Here is a 24,047-nt window from a genome sequence, read left to right as displayed (position 1 = left end):
GCGTAGTGGGTTAAGCAGCCGCCCCATGTACAGAGGCTACAGTCCTCGCTGCAGCTGGGCCCAGTTCAAGTCCCACACCGGATGGCCCTTTGCCGCATGTCTTCCCCGTGTCTATCCATTAAAGGCATAAAAAGCCCCCCCCCCCCAAAAAAAAGTTAGATGCTGAAATGTGCGTTTGTTTTGGTTGACACAGAAGACACATAATGTAGCTGCTGTTTCTCACTCTTTGTAAGGTAAACATGCTTTCAGTATGAGGCCTCGTCTGTGTTTTCATTTCCCACCGTTGATTCTGACATTTTTCATCTGTTTCTTTGTTTGTTTGCTACGACTGTAAACTGTAAAGCTAACCCATCCCACCGCTGAGATTGAGTATGGTCACGTGACGAGAGTGCACGGCTACGTTTGATTGGTGAAACAGTCAGGTGGTAGAGCCTTTGGCGGAAGTCTCTCTCTCTGTCAGAATAAAACATTAAAATGAGGCGTACGCGGGGGGATAAAAATGATGACTCGTAGAATACCAAAGGGGTAAGATGAAAAGTAACGAGTTTCATTGTAGCCTAATGTAGCGGAGTAAGAGGACAGTTTCTTCTTCACAAATCTACTCAAGTAAAAGTCAAAAGTATAGTGATTTAAAACTACTCCTAGAAGTGTAATTTTTTCAACAACATACTCAAGTAAATGTAACTCGTTACTACCCACCTCTGCATTTAAGAGAGTGCTTGTATGAGCGAGCCCAGATTTGTCCAGCTTCATCAGGCACTGTTCAGACTCGTGTTTACTTCACTCTTAACTTTAAACTTAACTTTGACTCCAACCACAGCGGGTAGCTGTGATAGCTTTGATAAAGCAGTGCGAGGTTTCCCACTCACCACTGCTACGTTTAGATTAGATTAGATTAAAAAAAGTTAGTGAACATACTACATTGAAAGATTGATCTGATGGAGCCCAAAATGGAGCTAAAAGAACGTTGAATATTTACTAAACCTAACCCAAAAGTGTTTGGGGTTGCTAACGTTGCTCTGCTGCATTAGCATCTGAGCAGTCAAACGCTAACACCCGATTGGGTTTTTCTCCTTTGGGATTTCACATTGAGAGAGATAACACAGCATCAGTTGTGTGGTCATCGTTGGCTTCTGTTATATCAAACACTTGTAAAAATCTTAAAGTTCTTGAAATTGCTTGAAGCTGCTATTTGCACATAAAAAGAAGTATTGGAGGCTTCACAGGCCTGAGCAGGCATCACCCATTATTCTGCAAGAGCTTTGCCGAAATTCTTGTATTGGATGCAAAATTAGTTCACCCTCCAAAGGGAAGAATGACTTTGATATTCTCTCACTGGTTTTCACATATGACTACTCTAAAAAGGATGCACATATTGCTTGGTGGGTAACCAGAATGGGCCAATTTTAATCTTGGCTGGCCTGATCAATGAGTTTTTACTGAATGAAGAACAACCAAAGCCGGGAATTGTCTATTTCCATATGTTCAAAAATAATGACAGAGGAAACAAAAGGGTCTGCTGAAAGGAAAACATGGACTACAGTTCTCCATTAGTGACAGCTGCAACAATAAGCAACCCATCTAAGCCCAGCTGTGTACTCTCTGAAACCTAGAATGATTTTAGAGTTTGATCATTCTAATTATCAAGTTGCAGTTTGCCATTTTCAGGTTGCAGCCCCTTAAACTGACCAATTTAAAAAATACCAATATCAGATGTTTTACAGATACGAGATAAAAAGCAGATCTGAACAAGGAATGTTGGTCCTAGTATCAGGTGCACTTTGCTATTTTTAGATTTGGGAAAAAAACAGAAAAAAAGATAGAATCTGGTGAATAAAGAGAAAACACCGGATCCTTTCAGATGGATCTGATTTTGGTTGAGTGACAAAGAGAGAAGTGCTCTGCAACCGGCTACATTTTTGGATCAAATGTAAAAGTAACGGAGAGTGAATATGATGAACAGTTTCATTTTGCAATTAAAAAAAAAAGAGAGAAATGAGTCTCTATGCTAACAGTTCTAAATCTGAATCAGCAGGTTGGAACTTTCCAAAAATGTGAAATCAGAATTGGCCTTGAGAATTGCAATCAGCTCATATAACTTTAACTTTGCAACACATACAGCACCTAAATACAAGCCTTTGGTTTCATGTAGACATGAATGAGTTACTCATTTGTATCTTTTGAGTCAACTATTCACACATCTCAGCAAGCTGAAAGTTCGCAGAAGTGCCCAGGAGTTGGCTGTTTATCGTCAGTGTGAGCGAACATCAAACTCTCTATTCATTTATGGCGTGAAAATATTGCTTAATGGAGCTTTAATCACACCTTCCACCTTGGGATACGTTGTGTGTGTGCGTGTGTGTGGCAGTGGAATGACTTGGCCATGTCACTTGCTCTATAGCTCTCTTCAGGCTGTGGGAAATGAGGTCTAATCGTAGAGATATTAAAGTCACAATAGACTGCTCCTGCTATTAAGGCCTGTCAGCCCTGGCCTCCTCTCTCACCTTGATATCTCTCGGTCTCTGAATATTTATATGCTTACATCAGGAGCTGCTCACACAGCGCAGTGTGTGCGTTTTCCTTTTTGTGTGCGTGTTGTTGTGTTGAGCAAGACGTTTCTCATCACCATGGCTGCTCAGACTCTGGGAATATGTTTATGTGCCGGCGTGTTACTCTGTCGCCGCTCACGCCGTCCGCCTTCCTGTCCTCCAATCCCCAGGTGCAGCGGGGGCGAGGCTGCTCTCAGGTCAGAACAAACCCGTCGCCATGGACGTGGACGAGGAAGAGAATATGAGTGAGTCAAGTCTGATTTTTCTCATCCGCTCATCCGTATGACTGTTTTCCCGTCTGTGCCATACCGGGTCACTACATTTAAACGTCTGCCTGTACTTTTGCTCCCCTCCTCCCTGTCGGCCTGCCTGATTGTCCTTCTCTTTTTCTCTGTTGTGTAATCAGTATGAACAGATTTTGCTCCCTTTTAAACTCGAGTATTTCTCTTGTTCCTAGCCCACATCTGATAAAAAATAGAGTAACCTGCAGTACAGGAACATTTTAAAAAACATCTTAAAATCCAACATGCACACGTGGAATATACTTTTTTTCCCTCATCTGTCGTTATGATGTATATAATTATTTAAGTCTCACTAATTCTGAGTATATAGGTGCTGTCGCAGAGGCACGTGAAGAAAGAAAATTAATAGAAAGTTTAACAGCTAAAAAATCCTAATGTGGTCCTTAAATAGAGGTGAATGAAACCTCAGATGAGCACCAACACACAACACATGACTACACTTTGTCTTCATTTCTCAAAACAAAAGGGTCAAACTGAATGAAAAACTTAGTGCACCCTAACTGCTTCTATAGGAATTAAGAGGGCAAGTAGAGGATAAACGTAGCTACACAGTTCCAACTTCTCTGGTTGACTTTTAAATTGTTTCTGTAACATTCACAGTAGTTGTACCTTCTTGAGTTCCGGTGGGTCGTGCAGACGCCTGTAGAGACGAACCTTCTTGCACACGTGCCAGGTTACAACAGTTATGACCGGCTGCAGCAACACCTAAGCACCTGGAGCAATTTTAGTGTGCCATGCCATAATGTAGGGGAAAAACGGTGAGCATAAACCAAATATAGGAGAGCTGCGCATATATCAACTCCCGCAAAGCTCAATGAAATGAAGCATGATTACCTCAAGCCACTGCTGTTAAAGGAGGTTCTACAAGCTGTACAAGCATGGGGCGTACTTAGTTTTTCACACACTGCTTCTGCATTCTGGCTTAGGTTTCGTCAAATTAATAATGACACTGTAATATGTCATGTGCCGAGTTCGTCTGAGATTGTATTCACCTTATTTTGAGGAGACGTGTGCTCTTTTTTCACACACTGACACAATTTGCTGAGGTCTTCATGAATGTTTGGGACATGCTTTGGTCGAAAAACACAAGAAACAGTACAGCAGCCCCTTTTTTATTCCACTCTATTGACGCAGATCATTTTCAATTGAATAATTATTCCATTCATTTAAGTTCCATTTGGGGCGTGGACAGACCCGCCGGACCCCACCACGCGCCACTTTTCTGCAGAGTTTGCCTCCTTTGAGATCTGTAGACTTTAATGACCCTCGGAGCACATTATTACAGCATGAGAAAATACACAGTTAAGTAGCCTGAAAGCTCAGACCGCTCACCAAACTGAAATACTTGACTCTCAGTTTTATTCTCAATCATTTGCAGTTGGACCACTGACAGCCGGAAGGCTACCGATCCCTCTTTTAGGCACAATCTCATCACGATGCATGTGTGTGACACCCCGAACTGTTAAAACACACACTGCAGAGCGTAATCCCCGCCTGTGAATGAATGGCACCATTGACATCGTACATCTACATAATTCACATATGGGCCCCATTCCTCTGGTATCTAAGTTTTTACCTCATAACAATAAGAACTGTTGCTTATATTGCCATATTTCACCAGTGTTACCGGCGCTGTAGTAATAATAAATAATAAATATTTAATAATAAATAAAGTACTGGTAGAAAGTCATAAGCTAATTTATTTCTTAATTTGGGTGAAATATATAACTAATGATGATATTTGATATTGATATCAAAAGCAAGAGCAAAAGAGTTGCGACGTCTAAGGTACAGCAGCATCTGAATCAGGTGCTTCCACAGAAGGAGGAGGCTGGATAACTTTGTAGGGTGAGTAAGTGTCCCTGCATATCTCAAAGGTTCCCTGAATGACACATTTTCAGATAGAACGGCCCAAAACAAAGTTGGTGACTTCAGGCACCTAAATAAAAACAGATTTTTTTTTTTTTTCTTTTTTGTACCCTGAAATATATATTTCATGAAACGGTTTTGAGATAAGTGAAACCTTAAAGGGGGTGTACTTTCCTTGTCATGACCGTACGCCCTTACCTCCCCGCATTACCCTCAACTCCAGCTCATTGCACCTCAGTTAAAGAAACGTCGGCTCGAACTCAGGTTCCTCACAGCCACAACCGTTTTAAGATCACATGCCCCAACACGTGATAGAAATAAAAAGTTATTATAGCGAAGAATTCTGCTGTTGTATCAAAGACAATCTTTTTTGTGGTCTTTCAAAGCTTTCTTCTTACCTTTCTTTGCAGGCAGACGTATACTTTAGATATTTGTGAAGATAAAGCACAGACCTGTTTCTTTAACACCTTGGGAACAGCAGAGGGAAATATGAAAGTGGGTTTTCTTTGCTTTTATGTGACAGCCTTAGCAACTCTTTCAAGTCTTTTATCACATGAAACAAGCCCAACAAACACGTTACACCTCAGATGAAATTGTGGACAGGGACTTTCTTTTTGTCTTCAGCATTTGGTTCATGTAACATCAACAGGGGGGTTTAGATCTGTAACATCTTGATCTTGATTTTTTTATTTATTTATTTATTTTTTTGGTCCAACTCATAAAAACTGATTACACAATATCCCGGCATGATGGTGACCAGAACTGCATGAGCGCGTCGTATTTCAATGTGTGCTGCATGGCTTTTGTCCTCTGATGTAGCCCAAGGCTCTTTAGCACCACTGGATATCCATACGCCAAATTTATTCTACTATTAAATCAATTGTATCAATTTTCAGCCCAGAGAAGAACCTTCTTTCGTATTTATTCAATAAATGATTTTAGGATGGTGAAAGGGAGCTCCAGATTTTTTCTGTGTGCCATTTTTCTTACTGGAATTATGCAGCATGCTCTACATTTCTTTGTTCTGTTTTGGGTGTATGTCATTTCTGTAGCTCACAAGTTGAATTGTTATGCAGATATGGATACTTGCCAGAGCATTTTATACAAAAACAGTGGAAAAGCTCAAAAGGACACCCAACTAAAAGGTTTCGTGCATTTTACCTGTTGCAAAGAAACAATAAGCACCACAGCACTACATGCTGTATATTTTACAATTACACGTTTGTTCGGGAGTCCAAATCCTGGTGCAACTCATTCCACTTTCCACCACAGCTAAAACAAACTGGGACAGCTTATCGATGACACATTTGTTTGCAAAGCACAAATGCATTCACACATTAGAAACTATTGCATGTTTTCAGCTCATAAACTCAAGGATGTGCAGTTTGTGTGTGGAATATTAGGAATAATGTTTCTTTCTTGCCTCCAGACGTGTCTGTGGCAGTGTGCAGATGGTATCGGCATGCCAGTACGTTTTGCAAGCTAAAACACTGTGTTCTCTGACATGCTCCATGGGGGGGATCTCAGAGGCACAGGGTCTTATGAATATCACCTCATTAGACTTCTTCTTCTTCTTTTTTTTTTTTTTTGTTCAGACTTTCCTCATTTTAAATGCGGCTGTCATTCTTTTTAAAACTCATGTAAAGGAGTAAACAGCATTTTAACCTTCCACCGTGTCACCAGTCAAGCCTCTAAGATTCTGCAGTAGGTGGAGTCTTCTCCTTCTGCCTCTTTGATGTACTCTCCTGTTTGCCTGGTCCTCAGCTCCTCCCCCCGCACTACCCCCCTGCACTCCCTCAACCCAACCTACAATCCCACATATGCACACTGCGGCCTCTCTTCCTCTTGAGTACCGCAAGGAGTAACCTATCAAGCCTTTGCTGAAGGATGTTATAAATGAAAATTTTTCCCAACGTTCCATCCGCTTTGCTAACTGGAATCAGTGATATGTGTTCCCCCAGTACAGTCTATTTCAGATCCTTCGTCCTCGATTGCTCTCAATTTGTCGGTGGGCATTCGAGCTGTTAAAGATAAACTGAGTGGGAAATAAACCGCTCTATTGGTTTGTTTGTGTGTCTGTCAGTGCTGATATGCGTGCTCGTATTCGTGTACATTGTTGTTCAACACCCATAGCTCTGAGCAACCCTAAAAGTGGCTAAGAGTTGTGTTACTTGAAGAATTTCTTTTCTACCCTTACTAACTTTACAGCTGTATTTCTGAAAAGCTATTGAGTTTGAATTAAAAGTTTAAATCCTACTCGACCACAAAAAAAGAAGTTTTTAAATACTTCAAACGTTGGCAAAGGTACACCAACCATCTCACTGAGTAAACAGATGTATTGATGTTCTTCTCTCTGTAATATCAATAGGCTATCAGTTGATATGTTTTCAATTTTGATCGTAAAAAAAAAAACAAACAGCTTCTCTTGCTGCCATAAAGGAACACAAATCATTGGTTCAGTTCCAAAGAGTGATAAAGGAATCTATAAATTTTGCATTTACAAGATCCTGCAACGAAGGCGTTGTAAGTTACTCTTTCTGGGCACCGCAGGTTCAAGCAGCACAGACGTTAAGGAAAACCGAAACCTGGACAACGTGTCCTGCAAAGACGGGGTGGGAGTCGCTGATCAGCTGCCTAATGGAAGCGGCAGTCGAAAGCGCCCCTTAGAGGAGGGTAACAATGGCCACACGCATTCCAAGTTCCGAGCCAAGAAGCGCAAGAAAACACCGGGGCCGGTCCTGCCCAAGAATGCTCTGATGCAACTGAACGAAATCAAACCGGGTCTACAGTACAAACTGCTGTCTCAGACAGGACCGGTCCATGCTCCAGTTTTTGTCATGACTGTGGAGGTCAATGGACAGATGTTTGAGGGTATGGGCCCGACCAAGAAAAAGGCTAAACTGAATGCAGCTGAGAAAGCCCTGCGTTCCTTTGTACAGTTCCCCAATGCATCGGAGGCCCACCTGGCCATGGGCCGAACCCTGACCGTGAACACAGACTTTACATCCGACCAAGCCGACTTCCCAGACATGCTCTTCAATGGCTTTGAGACACCAGCTGCACCTGAGGAATCCTTCTTTTTGGGCTCTAATGGTACAAACTCATTAGGAGAGTATCCACTACCCACACCACCTGGCAGCAACCTTGTCCAGGCCCCTCTGCCCCCCCCATCTGCATTCAGCTCTCCCTCCACTGGCAAAAACCCAGTCATGATCCTTAATGAGCTCAGGCCAGGCCTCAAATACGACTTTGTGTCAGAGAGCGGTGAGAGTCACGCCAAGAATTTTGTGATGTCAGTAACAGTGGACGCACAGACGTTTGAAGGCTCAGGGCGCAACAAGAAGCTGGCTAAAGCCCGGGCAGCACAAGCTGCCTTATCTGCTCTGTTCAACATGCAACTCGACCAGACGCCATCCCGGCAACCCATACCAAGAGAGGGGTTGCAGCTTCACCTACCCCAGGTAAGACTTTTCTTTCCATTCTCAGAAGCCAAAGAAGCCTGTGCGTGTTCTTAAATATGTATGAGTCATGAGTTCTAGTAGCCTCTCAGTGTGACCTGTGGGAATGTGGATTTGTAACAGTCAACTCCACCCACATCCAAGTTGTTTATTATATTACTTTAGCATCCACACTCACTAACCCCTAACTATAACCAGTCAAATTGGTGTTGGTGGAGTGGGATTTAAGCATAGTAGGCTGTGGGTGAAGTTGGATCCAACCATGGGTCTTAGCCAGACATACTCGCAGAATCCATCCTCCCAGTAAGCTGTGAATACAATGAAAACCTTTGCATTGGAAGGCATTGAGTAGCTATTGAGATGTACTTTTAAATTCTTCCTCAGTTTTTAAGGAATTTGTACAATGTACAAAACCTACAGCCACAGAGATTTCAGATCGGCTCAAAAAGCAGAATGAGCTTTAAAGTTAGAAAGTCAACTAAGCAGACACAACACATTGAGTCAAAAAATCTCATGCACATAATCAAGATCCACATCTAACTTCTGTGTAGCTCAATGTGCATTTGTTATTTTGATAAGACATCCTCAGATTAATTATCCAATAATGCATAATCCTCCGTGACTGGATGGCTGCTGATGTGATGACAACATCATAGCAGGCTCTCTTTGAAGATGTGGTCAAAAGTAAAAAAGGAAAGTATTCCTCAGGATTTCTGGGTTGGATTACAAAGAAGTTGACTCCACACTGCAACACCTGTAGAACTCTGCTGTTCAAACAGGTTTAATTTAAAATCTAATTCACATCAGCCTAGCGGGAACTAAGGGCTCGATGGTACCTTTAGACACCATTTTAGAGATTACTGCCAACGTGTAAAGAGTGATAATAGCCAGCAAAACTAACCAGCTTGACACACTGTCAACAGTCCCTTCCCCACAAAGCCTTTCTTTCTTTCTTTGCTCACTCTCTCCTCTTGTCAACTGATTTATTCAACAAGCAGCCCGTTTCATGAATAACACCCTTACTAATTACTCTATTAATACTCTGTCGCTTGATATTTAATTTCTGGAGCCTGTTTCCATCTGGCAAGGCACTAATGGGGAAAAATTGGGCTTGGCCATAAAAAAAAAGAAAACATTTTTTATAGATTATAGATAGTCTTTTTTCTTAATGCGCAGATATTTCAGAAACATGTCGACAATCAACAGGAGAAACACATTGCATAGGATAATGGTAAAACCAAAGTAATACTTTTTTTTTTTTTTTTTTTTAATTAAGAGCCCAAGTAAATCTTTTATGGATTTTTTTTTTTTATATCCCTAAAGAATAAAAGCCACGGGTATCCTCAGCATGTGTGATCTGGCTTTGAGTGGGTGACTCCCCTTAAGTAGCAGGGAGGTAATATTGGACTAATCTCTTTAATTTGTGATCACCCAGCCATCATCTCTCCTCTTGGTTGTCATCATTTTCCATCACATTAGCGGTGTTTAAAGAGCCAGCATGGGAAGCTGGCTGTCCAAGAACAAAAGAAGTGTGAAGTTCATTTGAGGTTCCCTCAGACTTCTGACTGGAGTTTTAAACTTTGTGGAATGCACAAGAGCACTTTGTTCTCTTGTGATGCACAGGTTTACTTGTTTGTTTTGGTTTTTTTTTTCCCCCTGCGATTCACTGCCAGATGGGGAGAGGCTAAACTCTAACCACGCTAAACTCCCAACAGCGCTGCTTAAAAAAGATGGTTATGTTTACCTCAGGGGTTCATCCCAGTTTTACTTGTTGCTGTTCCAACGCTTTGACTCTTGTTTGAAGCTGAATGCAAACACTGTGACAGGTACATAGGTCTCCAGGGGAGGATAATATCAGACATGCTTTGTAAACTGACATATCTGTGACAAGCTCGTGTTTGTGTGGCACTCGTGTCTGTGTGTGTGTGTGTGTGTGTGTGTGTGTGTGTGTGTGTGTGTGTGTGTGTGTGTGTGTGTGTGTGTGTGTGTGTGTATGTGTGTGTGTGTGTGTGTGTGTGTGCGTGCGTGCGTGTGTGTGTGTGTGTGTGCGTGCGTGTGCAATTCCAGGTTCTGGCTGATGCCGTCTCTCGTTTGGTGGTGGATCGGTTCAGTGAGCTGACAGACAACTTCACCTCCCCCCATGCACGACGAAAAGTTCTAGGAGGAGTCGTCATGACAACGGGTAAGATTGTGTATGCTTTAATGCTCGCAAAATTGTGTTTGCAGTCAGTTTCAAGTATTGTTCAAAGGGAAATGCAGGGCATGAGGCTCGAACAGCAGATGACATGAATATGTATCAGTGTGCCCAATATCGAATAATAATATTTCATGCTCTTATCCTTCTACCCAACAACATAAAGCACTCAAAACATATAATGAATAGTAATAGATCTACAGTCAGCTGTCTCCCCTCATTTGTACAGAGCTTTTAATGTGTGTTAGCTCTAGCGATGGGAATTGATAAGATTTTTACGATTCCAATTCCATTTTCGATTCTGCTTAACGATTCGGTTCTTTATCGGTTCCCTTATCGATTCTCATTTGGAGAAGAAGAACAACAAACCGGTCGATTAGCATTAACTTTGTTTAGTGTAGAAGTAACACGAGTCATGACCTTACAAACCCAACAACGGTGAGGTCCACATTGGTCTATCATGGCCTGGGTAATTTAACTCTTCCCTGCTCTGGTGAAAGGAGAAGCTGGAGGTAGACGTGAACTGGGGGTAGTACCACCAGCCTCTGGCTCTGAGCCAGTCAGGCTCTGTCTCTCATGATTTCATCTAAATGTAATGCCTGAGAAGGCATTCATTTAACCTTAACCGTTACTAACAGCAGGTTTTACAATGAGGCAAATGGCGCTAACATGATAGGCAGTGTTTGTTAGTTAGTTAGTGACCTGCAGTGTTAGCCGAGGACATGCTAACGTTGCTGCTGCTGCTGGGTTCAGATTCACCGATGTTAATCATTCATTCATAGTTATTGCATGTTGGTAGTATTTCCTCCCTTTGGTGAAATATTCACTTTGCAAGTTGCCCTGTTGTCGTCTTTTTTAGGGATGTGTAACCAAACTTTCGAGCGTTTGTACCGCTTGGGCGCCATGTTTACTGTTGACTGCTGGCTGCGCTGGACTCGCCACGCAACGTTGCGTGGTGACGTCATTCGCGCCCACTGGAATCGATAAGGGAATCGTTTGCAAAATCACCAAACGATTCCAAGTAATTGAAACACAGGGAACCGGTTCTCAACAAGAACCATCCCTAGTCAGCTCACTGTTGAACTTATTTCCTGTTTGGGCTTCTTCTCGTTGCTCTATTAATGTCAGTGGAAGCTCTTTTTGGTGCACTCTTCCTGTCCAGCAGCAACCACCAGCACTGCTCGGGCATAAAGACGCAGCTCATTTCACATGTACAGTATGTACTTTGTCACTGACTCCTATAACTTTGTTCACATCTCTCCAACAGGGACGGATGTCAAAGAAGCACAGGTCATTTGTGTCTCCACGGGAACCAAGTGCATCAACGGTGAGTACATGAGCGACCGGGGCCTGGCACTCAACGACTGCCACGCTGAGATAATCGCCCGACGCTCACTCATGAGGTACCTCTACACGCAGCTGGAGTTCTTCCTCAGGTCAGTGGATGATGAAGAATTCATTCTCTTCGAGCACATTTTGTTGTTATACTAGTTGTGTAAGAAGTACGCTCCAACTGATAATCTTATTTTTTTTGTTCAGCATAAATACATTCATTTATGTCCAATTAAATAGCTATAATGGCTAATGATGTAAATGCACTGTTTTACAGCTGTTTTTTTTTTCAAAATGTACCATTTGTCTGTTGTGATAGCAACACCAAGGAGGAACAGCAGAAGTCCATATTTGTTCAGTGTGAAAAGGGAGGCTACAGGTTAAAGGATAACGTTCAGTTCCACCTCTACATCAGCACCTCGCCCTGCGGAGATGCCAGGATTTTCTCTCCACACGAGGCCGGAGTGGAAGGTACACCCAAAGAAATTCATCCTTAGTTCTGCCAGCGTGTTTTTTAATTCAGCTCAGAATTCAGTCTCAACAACTGTTTATTTGATTTAATTAAATTCAGAGGTTTTCCTCTTGTGCTTCGTTTCATTTAATTAGAATTTTGCTTCAGTGTCCAAATACACATTACAGACACATTTAAACAAGGCGCTGGTAATTAGAGCATTTTGTCATTCTCTGTCTTCCTCGATCAGTCTTTCTCCCACCCAGCCCACCCTCTCTGTCTGTCTGATTAACCTCCCTCTTACTCTTGTCAGAGTGCTTTCCACTGCACACGGCAGACGGAATAGAAAACAGCCACATTCAATTAGTCTCTGAATAGATGTTGCCAAAAAGCAGAAAACTTTGAAAACATAATGTGAAAGCCATTTTTGGCTTTCTTCTCTTGGAATCACTGGTTCACTCTGAAAGCACTCCTGTTTCCTATTTAGAACAACATATTTACCCTCCAGCATCTCCACAATGGAAAAAGACAATATAGTGTACATGCTGTGTGCTACTATTGTGTCTTTTTTACGCAAGCGCTTCTACAATACAAAGAGTTCCATTTTATAGATGCTATAACTGCTTGAATGTAATTCGACAGGTGACAGTTATGATGCAAAGTCGTGATAATTAGTAAGTGCCTAAAAACTCAATTTACTCTCCTCGATGGAGGGAAGTGACAGTGGAAATGAGGCACAGATTTAGCACATTATAGTCTCGTTTCCACCATGCAGTCCGGTACGGGAGGGGTCGCTTTGGGTCCAGCTTGCGTTCCCACTGTACAAAGGGGACCCTCAGGGGTGGGCGGAGTGCGTGCCGAAGCGTAAATAGCAAATAACAGCAAATAACAAATAACATCCATAATTTGGAACCACCTCCAAGCTTCTTCAGCTTAAAGGGATAGTTCGCCTCTTTTGACATGAAGCTGAAGGACATCCCATATTAGCAACATCATTTGTGAACACGTTCTTACCCCCCTGCTGCGTCCTGTGAGCCGAGTTCCTGCCGAGTTTTGGAGTTGACAAAGCTAGTCCGGCTAGTTGGCTGGGGCTAAAAAAATAAAGCGTTTTGTTTCTCAAAACAATATGCGTTCAAAAGAGTAATACATTTGCATCACAAAATTGTTGTGCAGGAAAAAGTCAGAGCTCACATCGCTTGGCGCTATTTTTTGCCTCCCTTAATATCAATGCGTCCAATGTAAACTGTGCAGACCGAAGAGCAGACCGAGCAGTAAACACCATAACAGGTGCGGCTATCGCTAGGTGGCTGGACGCATTGATATGAAGGGAGGCAAAAATAGCGCCGAGCGATCAACTTGATCATTTGATCAACTTGTGATAACACTCAAACCACCGGGAGTGAGAAAAATCATAGCTTAAGTTTGAAAATGAAATGTTTTCCATTCTTGTTTAAGATAAGATTTGCAGCCACTGAAGAGACAAGTTTGGACTCCAGACAGGCCAGTTCAGCCCCCGACTCTTACCTCAGAGCTATCCTGTCGTAATACACTCAGAATAAATGACACCGTCCACATGTGGCTCCAGAACTGTACATATCCTTCAGCATTAATGCCACCTTCACCTTCACCTTCCATGCCATGAGAACTAATGGACAGACATGACATTCCACTACTTATACGGACCTTTTAACTGTACACCAGTAACATGCCAGATGTTTCCTTCAAATTCACGTCATGACCTCCGTCAAGCAGAGATAGCTGTGTGTTTGTTCTGTTCAACTTCTTTAATCTTTTTTTTTGTGATATTATGCATGAATTGTGAAAATTGTAAAATTATTTGCAATCTTACATTTAGAAATATAACAAATTGTTGAACTGTTTGCCCAAACAGTCTTTTAAACCCCCTAATAATGAAAGCCTCCCATCTCCCGGAGACTATATTTTTCTATCCAATCACAGTTGACCTAATTAGGTATGAGATGTCCACCAAGTCTTTTGTAAAAAAAAAAAAAAAAATTTAAATAAATGTTTATATTAAAACAAAAAAAGAGTTCACTTCATTTCATTAGTTGATACATTGAAATTTAACTGGTTTGGAAATCATTTTATTTCTATGCTATCTATTTATCTGTTTCTATTCTATGTGTGCTGTCCCACTCAGATCAGGGAGACAGACATCCTAACCGGAAAGCAAGGGGCCAGCTGAGGACCAAAATTGAGTCGGGGGAGGGCACCATCCCTGTGAGGTCCAGCAACACCATCCAGACCTGGGACGGTGTGCTTCAAGGAGAGAGGCTACTCACCATGTCCTGCAGTGACAAGATTGCAAGGTGCTTTACTGTAAAACCGTTATAGCCCAGTTATATTTGTTATTCATATTATAGGGACTATGAAGTTATAACCTTCAGCTGCCTCTTGGTTTTCTGTTTTGTTTTGAGCCTCTGAAGTTCACCTGCCACCAACTCTCCACCAAAAAGCAAATCTAGTTGTAACAAAATGTCAGTTTTTTTGGATACAAATCTACATTTTGTGTTACAGCTAAAAATGTTCAGTTGTTTTGATGTAACTTTCAAAGCACAGTTCCCAGCAAAAAGGATCTTTGAAAATGTATTCAATTTATTCAGATGGGTTAATAGTCAAAGTTTGTTTTTTATTTGGCTAAAATCCGTCACAAGACATAAAACTGTCCATGTACAAATCACAAATGATATTTTGTAACAATGGATATGACAAGAGGCTCTTCAGTCTCTTTTCTGCGTGGGTTGAACTCGTACTGTTCAACTTGAACGCTGGTCCTGGTCCACTGTAACTACAGGAAGCTCCTCAAATCCCATCAGGTATTCCAGTGCTGCTGTAATGTTGCTGTGTGTAGCATTTTTAATGATCTGTTGGCAAAAATCAACTTAGCTTTCATGGTTGGGTTCATTATTGAGTTAGGACCACACAAATATAAAAACCTTTGAGTTTTGATTACCTTACAAAGAAAATTACTTAGATGTTGGGCTGGGCGATAAAACGATAACGATAGCTATCGAGGAATAACTTTTCCTCGATAGCGATATGAGACATGGTCGATATACTTTTCCATAGATTACATTCGTCCATCTTTGGGCAGACAATACGAATAGCCAATGACAACGAGAGTTGCGGCGCGCTGAACCAACATGTTCCGACAAAGACGGGGAATACCGCCAATCTGTTTCATCGCCTGAAGCAGCGCCACCCGTTCGAGCACGGAGAATGCAAACATCTTTTGATTAGTTGACCGGTCAGATATAGGATTTTAATTTAAAATACCTGTTCTGTTTTTATCTGAAACAGTTTTATAGTGTCACATGTCATGTTCAACTTTGACAGAAAATAAATATTTAATTAAAAATGAATCTGATCTCTTCAAATCCCAATTAAGAGTAACAGGGAACATTTAAGATTCACAAAGTAGCGATTTGTTTTATTTCGTGATATATATCGATATCGACTGATATAAAAGAATTGAAGTGACTAATTATTTTTCCAGAAATAGTTTTAGTTTTACTAGAGTAGTTTAATAATGCCAGCTGGCCTTTATTATTCTTTGACTGATACAATAAAAGGAAGGAATAACTGTCTTATTGTGCAGTATTTACATGGTCTTTACTGCCTGGGGCTACATCCTCAGTTTGTCATTTCAAGTCTATGATTTTCCTCAGTGAATGTCACAGAGGTGAATTGATGGATCCTGTCCCTGGGGGCATTTTTGCTGGCAGATCATGGCGTCTGTAGTCTCTGTCCATGTTCAAGGCAACGCTGTTCTTCCCTTGTGATGAATGGTAAAAGCCTCTGCATAACTTCTCTCTCCAGCCCACATCCATCCACTTCTTTCTCTGGCTGGGATGAAACTGTGCTCGAGCGCCTAATGATTGAATGCTGACTGTGTGTTTGATTAGGGAAATACCTACTCAGTTTCAAATCCAGTTTGAGCCACGTGAGAGGTGTCGTTGACCTTTAGTTTGTAACTGCTGTCTTGGATTTTGCGGGATTGTTCAGCATAGAAGAATATTCTCAAAGTTGGGAGCTGGAACAGTTCAGAATTGATATCAAACAATTAGGGCTGGGCAACAATTCAAATTTTTAATCTAATTAATCACATGATTTCCCTGATTAATCACGATTAATCGCATTTGTATGCAAAATCCATAAGTGCCATAACATTTGTTGTGCAAACACACTTTTAACATCAGCATCTTTCTGTAGTTTTTATGTAGAAGCCTCGCTCCACTGTCTGTTTCCTTGAATGACTTGCTGCTATCAGTTTTGTGTTTTGCCTTGAAGTGATATTTTAGACTGGAACTACTACGGGGATAAGACAATTCAACTTGGCTTTAAACGCAGGAGATTTTTTTTAAAATTTACTTTAAAATACATGCTTTTAGGGACGGTCCGTGGCGTAGTGGGTTGAGCAGCCGCCCCATGTACAAGAGGCTATAGTCCTCGCTGCAGCTGGCCACGGTTTATCCCACATCAGACGGCCCTTTGCTGCATGTTATTCCCCCTCTCTCTGCTTCCTGTCTCTCTTCACTGTCCTATATAATAAACGCATAAAAAGCCCCAAAAAATAAATACGTGCTTTTATGTTGAAACGAGTAAAACAGGAAGTAGCGCCGGTTAGCTCCGTGAGCTTCACACAGAGACCGAGGAGCACCTGTAACGGGGATGTTACCTGCTAGTTTATTTTTATTTTATTACTCCATGCTTCGTGGTGTTTTCTGTAACTGTGAATGTGATGCATTCAACAGACTTTTACATTAATAAAACCTGCGTTAATGCGCGATAAAATATTTATCGCTAACGAGTTAACTCGCCCAGCCCTACAAACAACACAAAAAAAGTCAATGCCATTAAATGAATATCCTGTCATGACTGTCTCTCCTTCACTCTCAGACAGCCTAATACTAGTTTCTGATTGGGCCTTTTCCTGACACAGCTATTAGCCAGGTCAGCGGCCTGCTCCCCGCCTGTCTCCATGTGATTGGCTGTTCGCCGCTCAGCGGCACACTTTCCCCGTGCCCTGAGTGCTCTCTCTTTACGCATAGTTTCTGCTTCTCTCATTTTCCTTTGATTGCATTTCCCGCACCGTGGCTTCACTGTTAACAAGCGCTCCGCTGGCTCATGTGAGCTCCGTCCAGCTTTTTAACCGAGCTCATTAGCCGCCGACCTCTTCTGGGTTCTCCCCGCTCGCGCTGTTTGCCTCATTACTGTGTTTCCTTTAACCCCCGATCAGATGTGCTTCCTGATTCGGGTTGACTCTGTTTTTGTGTGTTTGTGTGTACGTGTGGTCTGAGTTTGAATTTGTACAGTTGTTGAGAGGAAAAAAATGACAAAGAAATACAGTGATGTTTGACAGGAATTAAATTGAATGCAGCTGAAAACATAACTCAGATGTGTGCGGTCGCTCGTTTCATTTACCGTGTGTCCTTCAGAAGGTATTCAGGTATATTTGTGTCACCATGTTGTGATGAACCTGTGTGTGTGTGTGTGTGTGTGTGTGTGTGTGTGTGTGTGTGTGTGTGCGTGTGTGTGTGTGTGTGGTTCAGTATATAATAGAGCTGTTTGACTGTGCTGAATTGTGCTGAGCTTTTTCTGCCTTCAGCTATGGAGTCAGAGATTTCATTTTGCCGTCCCTCAGTTTCACACACACTTTCACACAGCTATATAAATCATATTTGGAGACAATGGACCCTTTGCATTGCCGGGGGTCTTACATATTCTTCAGTTTTCTGTGTTAATATTGGACATTTTACACACTCAAACAGTTTGCATGAAATAAAAGCAAAAATCGAAAGAGCTCTTTTACATTATGATCAAACACAACAAAAAAAAAGATCAAAATATATTGATTGATTTAACCTATTACCTGCATAATTTTAGCCAAAGCCTTATATGTCCTGTTTACAAAGGAAACACCCCAAATCCTAAAGAAAGTTGAAACGGACAGATTTTGAGTTAATGCAGCTGAAGCCCACTTCCTTGTTTGCTGGCTGATTTAAACTGCGGGGCGCCACAGCATGAACAAAGGACAGCACAGGCAGCAGTGGCTGCCATACCAAAGATGGGATTTACAGCCATAATGCGTTTGATTCTTTTATTTTCACAGCGGCTATGCTCAAAGACACAAATACAAGCACCCAAAACCCTATAAAAGTGTGTCGCATGGAAATTTATTTATTTATTTATTTTTTTTTTTAACCCCTTGTCCTGCCCAGCATTATGGCAGCAGAATTGTAATCTGAATACCGTTTATGCCAAACACATTTGCTATGCCAAGGGAAGCTTTATGAATGTAAAGCTCCCCTTGATGCCCATCAACTCCTCATTTTTATTTATTTATTTTTGTTACAATATTTAACATGATATGATAATAGTGCCGAACCAGACCGGGAGAGAGAGGGAGAGCGAAGAAGAGAAAAAAAGGAACAGAAACATGAAGAGACAAACATAAAAAACAATGAAAAATCCGACAACCAGCTACTACACCTGTAAAAACAAAACTGAAGACAATCCACGGCTTTTGTGGGGAATCCAACCTTAGAAGCACCAGGAGCACCTGTAAGCAGACAAGCAGAGAACAACCACACAAACAAACAAACAAACAAACAAAAAAAATGGAAAGATTTTGAGTTGAGACAACCTGGTTTTACTGGAGGCTCAGCTCTGCCGAGACTCCAGCGAGCTCTGGCTGACTTAAGTTACCCAACATGCCCTGAACCTTGCACAGCTCTGTAGAAATGCAAGATGCACAGATGAAATACTCCTTTAGCTCCTTCTGAGTCTACTTTTAGGGCGTGTAAAGCGTAAGAGTTGCTGAGGACTGAAGCATAGTGAATGCATGCAGGATCTGAAACCTCAGCCTTTAAGTCTTTCATCTCTTCCAGACATTTGCTCTCTTTCCATTTCTGCCCCCTCCCCAGCGTCTCCAGTGCCCCCCGCCTCTCTCTCCTTCTGTCTCTGCATGGCTCTCACTCGTGTGGGGGGGGGCAGGGGCTGCTTCACAGAGCGTGTCAATGGGAAAATGACTGGGGGGACGTGGCTAATGACGCAGCATACAAATACACAGATGTTTGTAAAAATGAAATTGGGTTGTGGAGTGTACACAACTGTGGGGATGTGTGTGGTACACACCGTAGAGTGGTGTGTGTGTTCTAATGTTAGTGCATTATATCCCGATCAGTCCGTGGCCAGAGAATATTCTTTCAAGGACACTTTGGAAGCTGATTACCATTTTTGTGAACTATATTGTGATGGTAATAAATTAAAATAGTTCCTTTATAACAGCAACTTCCATGGAAATGACAAATATATTATTTGGAAATCTTGTACTCATCCGAACATTTTTTAAAAATGAGGTAAACACAAGCTCAGATGAACAGCATATATGAGATAATACAATGTGTCTTTTATTAATTTTTTTAAATTAAGGCAAAATGGAGAACCAATCTGTGACGAAGCGAGCACATGCTAACTGCTTTCATCCAAATTAAGAGAACAAGTTGCAACCAGATGCTGCTGATCAGTGATCATCAGTCAGTGTGAGCACCTGTGTTAAAAGCAACAGTTCTGTCAGTTTGCTGACAGAACTGTTGCTGTTGCTGCCCATCAATCAGGGAAGGGTTATAAGGCCATATCCAAACTATTTGGAGTCCATGATTCTACAGAGAGAAAGGTCAGACCGTGCACTGCTCAGAGAAACTGCAAAAAACCCAAGAGCTACATCTCAGACTCCACAGGCCTCAGTTAGCATGTTAAAGTTCATGACCGTACGATAAGAAAAATACTTAACAAGTATGGCTTGTTTGGAAGGGTTCTCTGTAAAAAGAACCTGCATCTGAACAAACCACAAGACTTCTGGAACAATGTCTTTTGGACAGAGCAGACCAAAGTGGAGATGTTTGCTCATTACATTACATTACATTACGGTCATTTTGCAGACGCTTTTATCCAAAGCGACTTACAATAAGTGTGTTCAACATCGGTAGGCAAAAGAACTTCAAGTCACAAGAAATCACAAGTGCATTTCCTTCCAAAACCAAACAGCTAAGAGCATAACTAGTGCTAGAGTAAGTGCGGTGAGTTAGGTACCGAGACAAATGGGAAGACAATTTAGAAAACAAAGACAATTTAGGGAACAATAACAACAATGCTCATAATGCACAGCAGCACGTTTGGAGAAAACCAAACACAGCATATCAGCACAAACACCTCATACCAGCTGTCAAGCACGGTGGTGGAGGGCTGATGATCTGGGCTGGTTCTGCAGCCACAGGACCTGGGCACCTTGCAGTCATTGAGTCCACCATGAACTCCTCTGGATACCAAAGTGTTCTAGAGTCAGATGTGAGGCCATCTGTCCGACAGCTAAAGCTGGGCTGAAACTGGCTCATCAACAGGACAAAGATCCCAAACACAGCAGCAGATCTACAGCAGAATGTGTGAAGAAGTAAAGAATCGAGGTGTTGCAATGGTCCAGTCAAAGTCCAGACCTCAGCCTGACTGAGGTGCATTAATGAAAACCCACAAACCTCAAAGAATTGAAGCAATGCTGTGAAGACATGTGGGCCAACATTTCAAACACTTCAGTGATGTGAGAGACTCATAATGTCCTGAAAAGCATCACTTCAACTTATTGCTGCTAAACCTGGTTTACTGTACTTAGTTGTTCACACACTGTTTCTGCATTTTGGCTTAGTTTTTGTTAAATAGATCATGACACAGTGAAGTCATGTTTAGCTCATTTTAAGACCTGGAAGGATCATATTGTTTGACTCTTTTTTTTTTGCCCTGATACTGAAAACTTTCAAATTGAAAGAGGTTGTACTTTTTTTTTATGACATGAATGTTTGTTTAACAATATTTTCACTGATACTGCGTCCGGGGTAATTATTCAGATGTATTCATTATGAGCAGGTCTTCGTTTATTATTTCATTGTTCACACCCACTTGATCCTTTTCACATTTGTGCTTTAAACTGTGTATTTCCAACAGAATTCTAGATTCTTTGTATTTGTCCTTTGCAGGTGGAATGTTGTGGGCATCCAGGGCTCTCTGATGAGCTACTTCACAGAGCCAATCTACTTCTCCAGCATCATCCTTGGCAGCCTTTACCACGCTGACCACCTTTCCAGGGCCATGTACCAGCGCATTGCAGATATCGAGGACCTGCCCCAGCAGTTCACCCTCAACAGGCCTCTTCTCAGTGGTAAGAGCCACGCTTGATGTGGTGAAGTACAAAATAAATTCAAAGAAAAATAAATCAGATAAGATTGCTCTCTTCAAATTCTTGGTGTTTATCGCACTTTACATGAAAACCTGACCAAATATCAAGGAGGAAGATTTTAATCCTGACCGTTTCTTCACCTCGCCGGTCGGCCCTGCAGCAAACGAAGACAGGAGGAGCTTTTCTCCTTTGTTTGATCTGAGCTGACATTTACCTTTTTGCTGTGGAATTTGAATAGCTTTATCATTTTGTGTAAATTTTCAGCATTTGCTTGACCTTTTCAAAAGGCCATGAAGCCCGGGTTTCCTGACCGGGCGTTTTCTTTTTCTTTTGTTTTCCTGTTGAATTCAGAACATCCCGTCCCTGTCCTCTTGTTGTTGATAAGACAAACATATACATTTTCTCCAAAGGAAATCTTAAATTTGCCAACATTTGCTTCTTAGCTCTTATTTAGCCTGCTGATTAAATCCTCCTTCTTTCCTCTGACGGAAAAGTTTAAATTTCATCACATACTTTCTGCTATTTAAAGGAGCCTCTCTCCCACACTTTTACCAGTACTAATTATGAGTTCTTTGATAATTTCCCACTTGCTCTTCTCAAGTCCCTCTTACTACCAGTTGCTACATCTGTCAAGCCTTCTATCGTCTAAAAAATTGGCAGAATTACCAATCCAAAGATTTTCTTTTAAATTTGCTCTTTAGTTAAAGCCAGATTTTGAGGCAGATTTTTTATTTTGATCTTTCAGGTTGTAGTTTCTGACCCTTCACCAAGAGAATCTCTTTAAGGGGTCTTGATTTCTATAATTTTTTATGTCGGGTGATCCGATGTGATCCCATGAAGATGCTGGGTTTCATCACTTACACCCAGTCTATGAAGTCGTTCCAGTAAATTTAGAACATGGATTGTTTTTTGTTCTTCCCTTTTCGTTGACTCTTTGTTTCAATATAAAGTTTTTTTGTTTTTTTTCAATTGTTCGTAAATCTGAATAATTGGGGGGGGGTGCAGGAAGAGGATACTTTTTGCAATGGAAGAACATTACAGAGCCGCTAATTTCAACATAAACTCTGGTCACAGTTAGCACCACTGCAGAAATACAACACTGTAGATTTCAAGATGGAAAACTGTTAGCTTTTACCCCTGTGTCACTCAAATAAAGCTGTAACTTCACAACTAATCGTAGGTAAGTTGTGTTTATCCAAGTAGCAATTAGACTGCCAAGTCATTAAATCATTAGCTTTGTAACTAAAACTTATGTTTTTGCGGCTTTACTTTGGGAAATACTATTCTTAAATTATTAAACTATTTGCCCACGCTGCCTTCCAAAGTTTGATGCCCTCCCCATCTTCTAAAACACTCCGCCTCACCACAATTCCCTTTTTTTGAATAACAGTGTGTTCATGCAGAGGCTTCTTCGGCCTCACGGTAACAGAGAACTACACTCGTTCCCGCCCACAGTAATAACTCCACACAATGACTTTATTTATTTCACATCGTCTAACAACTGTTCTGATTGGACATGTGGGATTCTGGGATTGATGAAGTATTACTCAGCTCAATGTTGCAGTCATTCTGCTGGCTTGTTTTCAGGTAGTTGCGTGATATTACACCAGTCCTCTGTCCCAACTTTTTTGACACTCTCCTCGGACATCAGCTTCAAATTGAGCGCATAGTTTTTAGCAGTACAGTTTAAAGTTATTGCAATTAGTTTTTCCTGCCTGCACCTTATAATAGATAGATAATAGATAGATATAATAGATACCAAAAATACGTAGAAACAGCTTTCTAGCTCAGCATCCCAGTGTTTCAAGCAGTAGCTACTTTGCAACACTTGTACCTATCTCTAGTTATTTTCACTGCTAGTTTGATCTCCTCTGCTGGTTGAAGAGTGTTTTAATTGAAGCTGTAATCATTTAAGCATTGCTGCTCCAAACATTCTTTTTTTTGCATTGTTATGAACTCATTATCAGTAATGCTTGACACACTTTGTGCTGCCCTGTGCAAATCAACATCCCACCTGTTTGTCTTTCTTCCCATCTGTGATCTGAGCACGAGGCACCAAAATAGCCCATCAATGGGCAAGATTCAAGATTAAGAAGTTACTAAACGTCACTGCTCGTGCTGCCACAACAATAAGACAGAAGCTGTTTGTTCTCTCTTGGTCCCAGAGCCATCATACCCCCCCCCCCCAGCTCATCTCCTATGGTTGCTCTCTAAGTGACGGGTAGAGGAGGAAATAGTAGGGGGTTATTAACCTTTTCCGCTTTAGAGAGTTTTTAGTGGTAAAGGACTGTGGCCTTAGAGCACTGAAGATTTTATCCTCTGCAAATCATTTTCTGCCACAAGTGCTGCCAAATGGAACCAAGAAGCTAAATACACTTTCACGCACACACACACACACACACACACACAAAAAGAACAGGACCCAGGGATTTATGGGAGCCATATATCTCCCATTTATACTTGCGATACAGTGGAGGCAACCGCCCTGTGGTTTGCTGAAAGAGCACCCCCACCCCTCCTGACGTGGAGGGCATCTCTTCCCTCTTGTGTGTTTCACATTATGAAATACAGACAGAAAAAACTTGTTGTTGAAAGATTGCAGCTGTTGGAACAGCTGTTACTTGAAGGATTGAGCTGCTGTG

The 24,047-nt window shown here is 41.6% G+C and overlaps 1 protein-coding gene across 6 annotated transcripts in view; it reads left to right on the top strand.

Annotated features, from left to right (window-relative positions):
* adarb1b (adenosine deaminase RNA specific B1b) overlaps nucleotides 1-24,047 on the top strand; it is a 154,883-nt gene that overhangs the window by 124,255 nt on the left and 6,581 nt on the right. For all 6 annotated transcript variants that reach the window (XM_075479090.1, XM_075479088.1, XM_075479087.1 and 3 more), the window contains 7 exons: nucleotides 2,720-2,794; nucleotides 7,271-8,181; nucleotides 10,246-10,360; nucleotides 11,640-11,808; nucleotides 12,024-12,175; nucleotides 14,317-14,485; nucleotides 21,206-21,387. In XM_075479090.1, coding sequence (XP_075335205.1) covers nucleotides 2,767-2,794; nucleotides 7,271-8,181; nucleotides 10,246-10,360; nucleotides 11,640-11,808; nucleotides 12,024-12,175; nucleotides 14,317-14,485; nucleotides 21,206-21,387 — 1,726 coding nt within the window. In that variant the 5' untranslated portion in view covers nucleotides 2,720-2,766. The remainder of the gene's footprint in view (nucleotides 1-2,719; nucleotides 2,795-7,270; nucleotides 8,182-10,245; nucleotides 10,361-11,639; nucleotides 11,809-12,023; nucleotides 12,176-14,316; nucleotides 14,486-21,205; nucleotides 21,388-24,047) is intronic.

Source organism: Odontesthes bonariensis, chromosome 12, assembly GCF_027942865.1.
Source record: "Odontesthes bonariensis isolate fOdoBon6 chromosome 12, fOdoBon6.hap1, whole genome shotgun sequence".
Taxonomy (NCBI): Eukaryota; Metazoa; Chordata; class Actinopteri; order Atheriniformes; family Atherinopsidae; genus Odontesthes; species Odontesthes bonariensis.
Note: the sequence above shows the minus strand (reverse complement) of the source record. Positions and strands in the feature narration are given on the sequence as shown.